The sequence below is a fragment of the Acanthaster planci genome, linkage group LG08 (genome assembly GCF_054643075.1).
Source record: "Acanthaster planci isolate LZ-2023a linkage group LG08, COTS_SCS, whole genome shotgun sequence".
In the NCBI taxonomy this organism is placed as follows: Eukaryota; Metazoa; Echinodermata; class Asteroidea; order Valvatida; family Acanthasteridae; genus Acanthaster; species Acanthaster planci.
Window position 1 is genome coordinate 4,735,942 of NC_141784.1, and position 12,942 is coordinate 4,748,883.

General features: G+C 41.2%; 1 protein-coding gene across 1 annotated transcript in view; it reads right to left on the bottom strand.

The window, feature by feature from the left end:
• Nucleotides 1-12,583, bottom strand: part of LOC110974527 (D(2) dopamine receptor-like) — a 28,057-nt gene extending 15,474 nt beyond the window's left edge. Inside the window, exon 1 of the mRNA XM_022226243.2 lies at nucleotides 11,493-12,583. Coding sequence (XP_022081935.2) covers nucleotides 11,493-11,967 — 475 coding nt within the window. The 5' untranslated portion in view covers nucleotides 11,968-12,583. The remainder of the gene's footprint in view (nucleotides 1-11,492) is intronic.
• Between the last annotated feature and the right edge of the window lie 359 nt (nucleotides 12,584-12,942).

Sequence of the window (12,942 nt, forward strand, 5' to 3'; positions counted from 1 at the left end):
AAGAATATAATGAAGCCCAGTTACTTACAGAATGAAGAGGAGGTGACAAACGGCTGATACCAGGCAAAAAGCAACGCTTGTATGGCCTGGTTCCTTATTTGTCCCAGTACTAACTGAAGGTACAGCTGAACGTCAGAATTAAGTAAGGATCTTTAAACCCAGTGAATAATAACACCAAGAAATTTGAAGGAAATCATTTGACTTATTTTTGAGTTATGAATCCATGCATTGATGTTACTATACCTATCGGTATTTGAGCACAGCATATAACAAGTCTTTCATTGATGGAAAGTCGATTACTTTGGAACCAGGAACATGTGACGTAATTCATTGTTTAAAATATCGACTACATCTTTTAAATTGTCATTGCTGAATAATATATTAGTATCATCTGCGAATAAAATAAATGAAAACAAACTTGAAGATTTACAAATATCGTTGATATAAATGAGAAAAAGAATGGGGTCTAAGATTGATCCTTGTGGGACACCACATCTGATAGGCTTGAGAGTTCACGAGCAATGTTTCCATTGGACAAACTGTTTTCGATCAGAAAGATTCTGAACCAATCCAAAGCCACTCCTCTAATGCTATATATGTTCAGTTTTGAAAGCAGAATATTATGATCAATTGTATCGAATGCCTTTGAGAGAGAAGATTTATCTTAAAAAGAACTCATTTTATCAATAAGATCAACCAGAGTCATATGGTTCGAGTAGTTCTCACAAAATCCATACTGTGACTTAGTTAAGATAAGTATACTTGGTTAAACGAATCCAGATGATTTGCTACCAGTCGTTCTCGGACTTTGGAAAGACACGGTAGTATAAAAACGGGACGGTAATTGAATATAACCTGTGGACCATGAGTTTTGAACACAGGAATTACTTCAGCAATGTCGAAGTCATTTGGTAGGGGCCTATATAGTTCCAGATAAAAACGGTAGTTGAGGTTAAACATTTTAACAGGGGAGCAACAGCATGCAGGATCAACCGGCGATGACTGAACAGGACACGACTAAATGCTGCCATAATGATTCCGAAATTGTGAATACTTTTAAAGTTACGTTAATGTCAAACATTGATTAATCATGCGTTGTGAGTGCAATGACCAAGTGGGTTCAGTGAAACAGCCATCAGCTCGATAAACAATAATCGCTGGGTTAGTCGACAGCTAATGGCGTTTCACTCTCTTAAACTTCAGAGCTCTCTAGAATGAAATCTACGGTTGGATTTGAACTCACAATGTCTTGTTTGTATCTTTGGCGAGTAGGTTCTGAATTTTGTTTGATACATGCATGGAATCCACTTCAGATAACTTTATTTTTAAAACAACTCAACTGATCTTCCTGTAGAAGAAATATCTAATGAAATAAAAATTTGCATTGAAAAATTTGAGTTTCTTTTGGGGCAAACTTTGAAAAGCATCAACAGTAGGATCCGCTATTTCCAGCTAAGTAGGTTTTTAAGTGTATAATCTTAAGCTGACCTGCTGTGAAGTGGTGGAAATCCAAATGGATATGGGGATAATTAAATTCTTAGTACTGTCCTGCTGATTAAAGTTAACTCAAAAAGGCGGGGCTCTTGGAGGCTAGACACCGCCACTGGGGGGCGCCCATCACGATAATGTTCATTTTATGTGATGCTTTTTGCGAGGTTACGTGCCCGTTAGCTTACATCAAAATGATACATATAATGCATATTGTGCATAATTATAACCTATACATTTGTTTTTTGTTTCTCGCTCCAGAAAGGGGAGGGTAGAACGGGGAAGGAACGCAACCTACCCCCACCATCAAAAGGTGAGGGTAGGTACCCCATCCCTGGGGATTTACACCCATGCTGTTTGGATCCACTGACTGATCCGCTCGCAAAACCTTTGCCCCGCTTTTCTTCTGTCCAAAAGGACAGGAAATCGTCACACTGGCCATTTATTGAAGTTAAGTCCTTTGCAAAGTCACGTCGGATCTCGACACAGCAAAACAAATTGAGCTTAATTGGAAAAGACATGCCAACGTCGCTGCAATTAAATTGTGCACTTCCAAAAACACTTCAACATCGGGCACACGGTTTAATCTATACACCCACGAAAGGGTTGGTGCTTAAACAAATATGAAAAATACCCGCTTTCAGAACATCCTCGGAGTGGTTGACGAAAACAGGACAATATTTCACTTTCACGGACTTCAGAAGGTACCTCTGCAGGCCTTTCAAAGCGGAATCCTGTGATGGTAATTGGAGGCGTGACAGCCGAATGTTTCAAAGGGCAATATCGAAGACGGAATGAGTCGTCACAGGTGCGCTGTTTAAATGGCCAGTGCAATGTGATTCTAATGCAGTTCTTGTAAAAGCTCTTTTTGTCCTACTTACACTGGTTTCATTTTTTGTTTTACCGCTTTGAGGGCATTTTGGTGTCTTGCTAATACAACTCCGCATTGTCATAATCAACAATTATGTTGTCATCCAGAGGTTGGACTATTTTTGTCGCTAACTCTGTTTGTTTTACGAATGGTACACTATCGCATCAGTTCATTACGAAATTGGCCAGTTAGCTAATAAAAGGTATTCCTGTGTCGGGGACCTTGAATTGAAACTAAGGTAAAATGTTTCATTTGAGGAACCCAAGATTAAAAGTAACAGAAACGAAATTAAAGTTCATACAAATTCCCGCTAGTTTCTGATTAGAATGATTTAAAACTTGAGATAACTTAGATCTAGATGTTTTAAGCCCCATTAAAAAACTGAAAGTGAGGTTTAGAACCCAAAGAGTCTAGGACCACCCCTTTCATAGATTACATTGATATGACAGATTCAAGGAACAAGACCTAATCCAGTCTGTTGCTGTCATAGATATTTTTCATTTAGCAATTTTAGGGGGTACGATTTGAACAGATTACCCCCAAAATGACGGGCAATGTCTATCACTCTTACAGCGCCTTCATTTTGTCAGGAAAAACGTGGATAATGTTAAACTTGTTTTTAAAAATGCACTTTTCAATGAAAGCATAACCAAAGGCATACCAGGAGTGTTTTTCAAGAGGAGCAGAAAGTTGAATAACATGTTACAACACCCAAAATAATCGAATTGAGTAAGGACTATATACATGTAAGTTCAAAAAATATACGCATTTAACAATGCCTCTACGAAGCAACACGTTCAAGTCAGTGCTGTCGATGTTTCAGGTCAATCATGACATTCAACAGAGTGTTGACTTTCATCTTTTTCTTAGCCCACCCACAACAGCTCATTCGAGCGAACTGAAGAGACAGTGTGTGCCTAGTTGTCCCAAAGCAGTCATTCAAAAAGTACCCAAAACCTTAAGCAGGGAAATTCTGAACGCCGGAAGAATGAGTCATTGCATCTAGACTGATTATAATAATGCGGTATATCAATCCTAAATATTTTGTTTCGATCTTTATCTCTTGACGAACTACCTCTGTTTCCAACGCCCCATTGCGGGACTTTAAAGCCTTTTGTCAGCTAAACTGTGCGCCTAGGGGTCCAGTCCACTAATTCAAGCCCCATTGAAAACAGTGTAAAATCAGCACTGTTCAGGGCCCAGTAGCATGCATGCCAACATCGCTGAGATTTCTGAAACACAAATGAAATTCTTGTCTGGTCGCTTATCTTTTAATTTCTTTTAAATTTTTTGTAGGTTAACCAATTATATTTTTAATTATTCCCACAAAACAAAATCACCCCTCAAAAACTGATTTTTCCGAAGTCTGATTGCGGCCATTTTTCAAGTGGCAACCCTCAACTTTCTCGGGCACTTAGGACCATTTATCAACCGTAGTTTTTAGCCATTCTGCTCTCATATGAAAGCTCAAAGACCCAGGGAGTTGATCCTCGGCAACGATTTACACAATCTCATCATTTTAGGGGCCAAACAATCTCCTTTTTCAAAAGATACTGTGGGGGCACATTATTAATTAATTAATGCTAATGAGCTGGCCATAAATTCTCACTTGAATTAGTGGTCTGCACCCCAAGTATAAGCACCTTGGGCATGACACATGACACATAACGAAAACGATATGCTTACATGCTTACGGGGCGCAATTTCCTAGTACAGCGGGCGTCGCGCATTCGTGCGTGATATTCACCTGTTGCGACTGTCGCTTGCGTTCGCTCGCTTTGCTTAATGGTTCTCATCAGTGTGGGCCAAACCTGTCACCGATTCACATGGTAAATCATCCATATTGTTACTGATATGGCGTGTGGCAGTGCCAGGCGCAAGAGTGTACAAAGTGGACAAGTTTTCAATTTATTCGGTATAGGATTCAGAGATAACTAGGCCAAGATTGGAAGTTACATATAAATCATATTCATTAAGTCATTCAAATGAAAATGTTAGGCTAAGTTCACGCCGATATTATAGCTATGTACCTATGCTTTTATTTCTTCATAAAACATTCTGACCTTTGCAGTTAGATCTAAATGACGCAAACGATAGATTAATGCCCTGCCTCGATTATGCCCAGATGCCGTTCCGTCAGGCGTACTTCACGTCTATTCATTGTCAGTACCGGTACACTTGTAGTAATGTAGCCATAATCCAATCTGCAATTTAGTGGATGTCATTGTAATTATAATACAATACACACTCACTGTTTTCTTCTCCTGACCAATACGGCACATTCAGATCTACACTTCCTATGGAAAGCCACTGGCAATATCCGGATTGCCACTGAGCCCTAACCCATCTTTCCTCAACCAATCTGGGTCTTATAACCTCAAGGAAAACAATCTTTGTCATCTGATAAAGTCCAACTCAACTTCTGCGTCTTCATTCGCATCGAATTGGCTCCCCTTTTTCCCTCCTCCCCCCCTCTCTCTCTTTCTCTCATTCTCTCTATTTCGGTGTAATGGAGACACGTTCTTTCATCAAATCCCCTCGTGTGATTTTGAGACTACAGACTCCCCTCCTTGCATCCCGTCTACTTGCAGCGATACGCATCCAGGTCTTGTGACTTTCAACCGCCATAATCCGTCAACGACGCTAAGAGCGTCGAAGTGGCATTTTGGGGGGGTAAAAAGCCATTCGCAAATGACCATCCCGGTAAGGGAAGTGCTGTCGCGCGAGGAAAGAAAAGATCGGTTTCATAATGGGAACAGACAGGTTAAAAGAGGCAGGCCGCGCCTAACACACTGGACTTAGGATTCTGTGCGTTAAAGTGTGCACTGTGTGGCGTAAGTTATAAAATGCACGTAGGATATAGATTCTGTTTCCCAACGATGAGAGAGAAGTTGGCGAACGGACTACCAAATTAACGTAATGGGTTTCCCTCAATTTACGAGAGGCTAATTTCATTTAGCAATGTTGCTATAACAACGTCGAATCTTCTCCGAGGATCGGGAATCTCTTTCCCCTAGCCTCCTAGTGCGCACCTATATACATACGTACGTCACACTCACACCCTCTAGACTGGTATACTTCAATAACATAATGAATTGTTTATCTTGCAACTTACCATTACCGAAGCGTGAAGTGTAATTATCCATAATGCCTGCGTCTACGGATCACAGTATGATGGGGAAATTACAATATGTCCTTCTGATATCCAAATCATAAAACCCCTTTTCCTGGTATTACAAGTCCCCTTTTTTAAAGGTTAAATAATATTTCAAAGGTATCGCATCGAGATCATCTCACTGTGTCTGGTTTCTAAGACGAATTGCCGTTTAATAGCGATATGATTTTGTAGGACTAACATGGGTGGAATTAATTTCCTCAACTGAAAGCCGGGGGAAAGACACCTGTTTGTAAGCCTACAGGGGAGGGGATTCTCATCGGGCCACGCTAGCATCCTAAGGAGTCCGCTCCGAAGACAGTATAAATGTAGAAGGCTCGACTTCACGGTCTTCGCAGCTTACATCTCTAGTTAAGTGTTACATGAGATCAACCATTTGAGTATTTTCGCCATGAACTGGACGAACCACGTGAGCCTTGTTCTGAAACAAAATATACTTAAGACTTAAAACATAATTAATGGAGTCGTTTATTATAAACTGCTGGTGGCAGCAGACATGCCAGTCCTTTTTCACGGTGTTGCGCACGCTCAGAATAATGTGTGGGTGTTCAGAACAACGGCGCGAGTGCCAAGAATTGGTAAAAGGGACCTGTATGTTTACCGCCATCAAGCGTCCTAAAGTCTTCCATTCTACTGTTTATCAGGAACACAGTTCCACACCTTACCATGATTTATTCACAAATATAGAGTAAACGCAGAAAATTTGGCTGGTCCCTTTAAATTTTCATTCATCTGAAAGCTATAAGGCAGTACTTTTTCAAATTGGTGGTGTGCTTTCCATCAAGATCACGCCAAATTTTGAGGAAGAAAGTACAGTTTTGTGCCTACAACTGGCTCTTGGGCAGCTGCATTACCTGACAATACAATTCAAAAAGGTAATATCTCTGGAACACTCGGCGACCCTTTAGTGAGTGGACAGTAAACAAGGATCGGCCGACGGCCGGGAAGTCTAATGAATTCGGCGGGCAAACCTGGCGTCGGTATAAATCGACGACAGACTTGACCTCCCGATGTGTCGCCCGTGCAATATGCAATCAATGGGAATCCATCTTAATAATCCCCGAACATGGAGTGCATTTTCGAAAGATTCATTTGATCTATTAGTGGCCTTTTCAACACTTTGAAATGATTACTCAGCTGTTGCACTCTCATGCAAAAAGACAAGATAAAAACAATATAGGGACGCTGCAAGAAACATGATAAGTAACCTCTTCTTAGCCAACTGAAAATTAGATTTGATGGTTTGGTGTACAAACATAATTTCATGAGCAGTGACAAGGGTCCATTGAAATAATTCATGTAATGATTGATGATAAGACTATACAAGCCACACAACTCTAGGGGCCTGGTTTGTGCTGCGGCCACTTCTCTGTTGAGTCCATTTATTCAAAGGTGATTGAGTATTCCTCCAAAAAATGCGCCAAGTTGACAAGCAGTTTGGCAAGGCTCGCATTACTGTCCTGATATTCAAAACCATTGTGTGAAATTACTCATTATAGCAATAATTCTATATGCTCTGTATTTATACTGTAAAGGTTATCATGCATCTGTTTCAATTATGTAGAATGCTTGTACTGACTGCCTCCGAATTTCGCATCTTTTGTGAATAAAACCCATCAGCTTAGGTAGATTTTGCCTACCCCAGGAGATAATATGCGTTCACCTTGAGCGGTAATGTGACTGAAGCTTGTCAACTCCGATACAAAACCTAGGAAATAATTCATAATTTCCAGGTAAGCTTACAACTACCAGAAATAGGCATTATAAAGGCAACCAATGAAGTCAATTCAAACTGCTAATTCAAACTGTTAATATTGATAAATTAAATGTAAATAAATAATGCTGGACTATTACATTATGACGACGTGAATAAATACTCGCGTGACTGGTAGACTCATCACTTAAACCTGCAAGCAAATTGCACTAATCCTCATATAAACTCAAAGACTCGGAAAAAATTCTTCTGTTAGCTTTCCTCGAACAATTATATATACACTGTATGTGATTACAAGCTTGGTGTTGAGTGGCTCTTACGATGTTCAATCAACACAGTAAGTCAGAAGAATGAGGAAAACCCATCCACTGAGATCATTCTGCACGAAATTTTGTTCAAGTGGTCAATTTTATAGTCCTCGCTGAAAAGCAGTTTTCAAGCTACCCGAAGAATGCGTCACTGCAGTTTCCCCCATCAAAGCCAAGTGCACGATCTACATTACATGACCGCTTCTAGGCCCAGGTCGACTTGTCAAGCACAGTGCACGCGGGTCTCAAAATGACCAAACTAAACAGACCGACTGAACGCATTGTCCCCACCATGGCAAATAGCACCGGTCCCCATTTCAGCAATTCGCAGATTGATTTCGAGGACAAAACGGTAAGCACACAGACATCAGGAGAAAATTACACCAGCTCTAAAGGTGTCACTCGTCAGTGAAGTGACTTGTCGCCTACACAGCGGAAATTAATGTTATCTGAGATGCCCAAGAGCTTGTGAGAGTGTCCACTATTATTGAACTGTTAAAGACGTGCTGCGGAGATGGCATTGACACAACCAATACCTGGTATCATCTAGCCTCTGTTTGAGGTGAAATGGAATTCTAGTATGCTATGACTCCCACGAGTGCGGGTCAAGATCCACGAACACTCCGGACGCGTCCCGTGACACAAATAAACAGCAGTAACAGCATGTACCCAAAACATAAAGACTAACCACTTGAATCAGGCACATAATATTATGTCAAACTTGCCAAGATCTAGTTTGGACAGTGGTACACGAAAGATGTCTAGGTACATTCAAGACCTAGGGCCTATACAAATTTAAAATGGTGAGCCTTCTTGAACTTTCAAGTAAATAACGCACTTACATGTCGTACTTGAACAGGTTCATTAAATGAATACTGTTCTAACTGAACGATATGTATTTACTTGAATACACTATTGTTTATGCTAATTTTATTGCCAGATTGAAACCTCCTTGTTCATCGACAGACCTAAACGATCATTACGACTCCGTATCAAAACTGATTCACGATTTTGCCGGACGTTAACACCGGTAACAGCCAAACAGCTCGTCAAGAACGTAGAGTTGAAACGACAACCGCTCTCATTTTTATTTGGTTGAGAAAAACAAAGCATGGTTAAGAAGATCACATTACAAGAGACGAATCGAGGGGAGTGATATCCCACTGTGGCGTAATGGGAAGTACTATTAATGCAAAAGGGATCCACTGTGGCGTTTTCCAGAATTCTAGAGTTCACAGAGATTTATCCAGGACTTTTAACTCTGGGCAAATTTAGTCAAGGCCAAAGGTTCCAAGAATCTACCATCCGTCGGTAACATCAATTAACTTCTAGTATGCATGCAGCGAGTGCAAGAAAGACAAGACACGGAAAAAGGAGTAGATTCCAGTGATTTTGAGCAACCATTTCTCCTGTTGCCATTCGAATACAGGGATGCCACACTGCAAAAACAAGTGTTCTTTTAACGCCTTTTAAAGCCTTCCTGGTAACACTTTATGAACGTGTTGTGCTGTTAATAACCCAAAGCTGAACACGTTGTGGTGTTTATTATTTTAACAAATAATGTTGACATGTTAACAAATTCGACTCAATGACACATTTTGTTGTTAATGATAAAACACCAAAAAACCAAAAAAAAGTTTCACCGGTGGTAACAGTTTCTGTACACCGAAACACGTTTATTGCCAAGAAGGTATTACCTGACTCTATAGCCAATTAGTCGGGCAACAGGCAAATAAAGTTGTGTCTTGATATGACTTTGATGTCGCAAGTGTGGTATGAAGTGCACACAGAGTGTAGAACAGACATGCCATCATTTTATTTCAAAAAGAAAACAGCATCGTGCTGTTGGATATCTGATGGAGGAATACCCGGGGCAAGTCGACGCTAATGTGAGATTGCCATCCGGCCTCTGGAGATGAAGGTAGAGTGGGAGATTAGGGGCATTATCTGTGCACCTAGATTTGTTCCCAAGGGACATAATGGGAATTGTAGTGATCAGCATAATGGTACAGTAATAAGGCAAACCCCAGTAGTCTGTTATCAACCAGACATCTTTCATGTTTGCCTCTAGTAATGCGAATACGCATCACCGAAGTGCCTGAAGTATTCGCCGGTGCCTGGGAAAACATCCCTCAGGAACTCGTAGACGGTCGGTGATGATTATGGTAATCGAGCATTATATAAATCTATTCTATATTAAAAGGAACGACCGGTATCAACAGATCGTACATAATTATGCTGATGCGTTCTTACTGGAGTCCGTGGTTGATTGGTTTGGCCCCGTTGCAGTCTATGCATACCCCGGCGCATGGCTTGGTTGACCGGACAACGGAAGAAATCTCTAGTGCACTCTATCAAAACAGTGCTGTGTTGGCGTGTGGCAACGGCTGTGGGGGGGTATGGTTGTTCGGCCTGGGCTGCAGTCCGCCCCTTGAAACTGGTCACAACAAAAATCTCCCCTGAGGTACGCTGCAATTTATTTTTTTTTACTAGGACAGACGCTTGGGTAATACCAAGATTTACAGCTTGACACATGACTCAACAAAATATAGTTTTATAAATGTTTCTAAATTTTAGCTTAATTTCCATTTTTCTTCATTTGCCGCTGTTAATGTGAGAACCGCTCATAGTTTTGTGGGAGTCACAAGTCCAACGATCCACAATTGTTAACTCTAACTGCCCAGCGAAAACAATAAAATCGTAGGATTGCGGACTGTACGGTTAACAAAGATCTACAGTTAGGATTTGGGGTCAGCTCGTACCTGAGTTAACTCGTGCCCTGGTCAACTCGTACCCCCGACGAAAACATACGTGAATTTTGACCCGAACGGATTACGAGTGTTTTCTTCCTATTTTACCCCAAACGGATTACGATAATTTGTCTCCCTTTTCATACCCCGAATGAATTACGATAACTGCTCTTCCCCTTTTCCTGTTTTTCTCACTTTTAAGACGATGTTAGATGCTAGGGGTGTTTATTCATCTTATATCATTAAAATGGTAAAACTTGCAAGTGTGGTCCCACAAACGAAATCTGGACGATTAATTTTATTTTGTTGATGACTTTATTAATATGACTGGGCCTGAGTAGTACGAGTTGACTCGTATACGAGCCAACCTGGGTGCGAGTCAGCTCAGGTGCGAGTTGACCTGGGTACGAGTTAACTTGGGTGCATATTTTAGGGTACGACTTGACCGGGGTACGGGTTAACCAAGGTACGAGTTGGCCCATTTCGACACATGCATGCATAAAAATCAACGTTGATGCAAGTGGTAGACTTGCACGGATAACACGCAGTGTAGCGACACAAAAAGGAATTGCCTACTATCATAAAAATTGACGAGTTTAGACAAATTAAAAAAAAAACTTTTAGTCCAGTTGCTAAAAGTAAGGATATTTTGTTATAAATAACATCGATCCCTCATATTACAAAATCGAGGCCGAGCCGAGATTCAAAATGAACAAAGTAAAGTATTTCCATCCAAGTGCATGGTTTTAAAATGGGGTGTTCTCTAGGAGGCTTGTGATAAGTAAGTTTATACTAGTTAACGTGTTTCAAAATGCCTTTACAAAATTTACAAAATTGAAATGTACAGATGTGTCTGGTAAGTTGTTAAGCAGGCAAATGACCTTTTGTTGTCAAACGGAACTATTTCTCTCACGGTGCTAACCCTTTGTAACCTAATAGTACAGAAGATTTTCACCATGAGTGACACTTCGCGTTTATAATTATCAAAAATATATGAAAAGATTGGAAGTCAACGAAAGTGTACACATTCGAACCTCGTTAATAAGAGCACTGCTAATACAAGATTCTGATTACAACAAGGAAAATTTTAGGTCCCAATCCTTTGTTTTTTGATGTTTTCATCTATTTGCCAAGTTTAGAGGACCTCTTATTAACGAGGTTCAACTGTAATGTTCTGAAGGCTTACCACTGATGAGTATTTTGATTGAAGACCGATTGAACCAGGAGGCGAAACGACCTGTTGATCTTCGGACCATTTGGTACCGATTCACGGATATCAATGCTAAGGTTAACACCGACGCCAGGCCATAGACGGATGTCGTGAACCCGTTGAATTGGCAAGCAGCGTTTCCGTACGTCCACCCACTCTGGGAGTCTTTCGACAACACCATCAACACCAGCGGGCCGTTTGCTATCACCGTGAACAGCCCGCACGCGGCCAGGTTCAGGACCAGTGTGTTGGGGACGGAGCGGAGCTTTTGATCGGTCAGAATGATCCAGCAGATGCTGGTGTTGCCCAAGAAGGCGAGAGCAAGAATAATTGCCATCAAAACGACGTGGAAGGGCCCCCATATCGAGCCGTCCGTGGTTGGGTCCCCAACATCTGGTGATGAAGTTGTCAGATTAGCTGTCGTGTTTCTTGGCAATTGCATTTGCTCCATCGTAATGTGCTGTTGCTCCTTTCTACGATGCGAGTTTCTTGCCTTCAGAAATGCTAATCTTTTCCTAAGACATTTTTACCAAAGAGATCCGGGAAAGGCGTAGATACCATTAAAAGATCTTAGCAAAGAATCAACATTTTTAGTGTCAACTCTCACTTCCATGACCAGGGCACGTCAAAATTAATACTACATGCAAAACCACTTCATAACGATGCCTCTACAGAGGAGCTCGCTGTACCATTCAGCTCAGCGAGAAATCAAAGAATCGCGGTTGTTGTGTTTCAACACATGCACTTCATCGTAACCCTATCAGCTTGGGGAGCGGGCAGATTTCACTGCTATCAAATAGCCGGCATATTAAACACAAATGTCGGCCCATTCGGCCGGTCCGCGAGAATGTGTGTTTCGAGTCTCCGCTGCCCAGATTTGCTTCATCGTTTAAGGTCTGCCTTGGAATAATCTTAAGATGCTAAGCTGTCCCAATACCACCAAGCAGCCTCTGTTCGAACCGACAGACCTTGCAGAAGCTGTGTAGAGATGGATAGAGTGCTTCTCGCACGTGATCGGAAGAGCAAGTGTTAACGACGTGCGGTGGTCGTGTGCACTACCTCTCTGATTACGTGTTGAGGCAGCGAAACTCATCGAGCGCGTGTACAGATTTTAGAATCTGCGCGGCACGTGGAATGAAAACTAACCCGATGCGCCTGCGCTGTCTTCACAAAGGTGTGTGTTACTGTATTCGCTCGTTCCCCACCGCCTGTAAACGTGGTGCTGTGCCAAATATTTGTACATTCGTTATTGATCGTCATTCGCATATTCGATGAACAAATTCTAATATTAAATTAGTATCCTGAAACATATTTTCAAAGATATTACGAGAAAACTTAAAGGTAGCTGATGCTTATTATGTCCAACGATAGGGCCAACTTTCTTTTCCTTTTTTCAGTTTTCGTGGTGTGTAATCTCACTATAAAA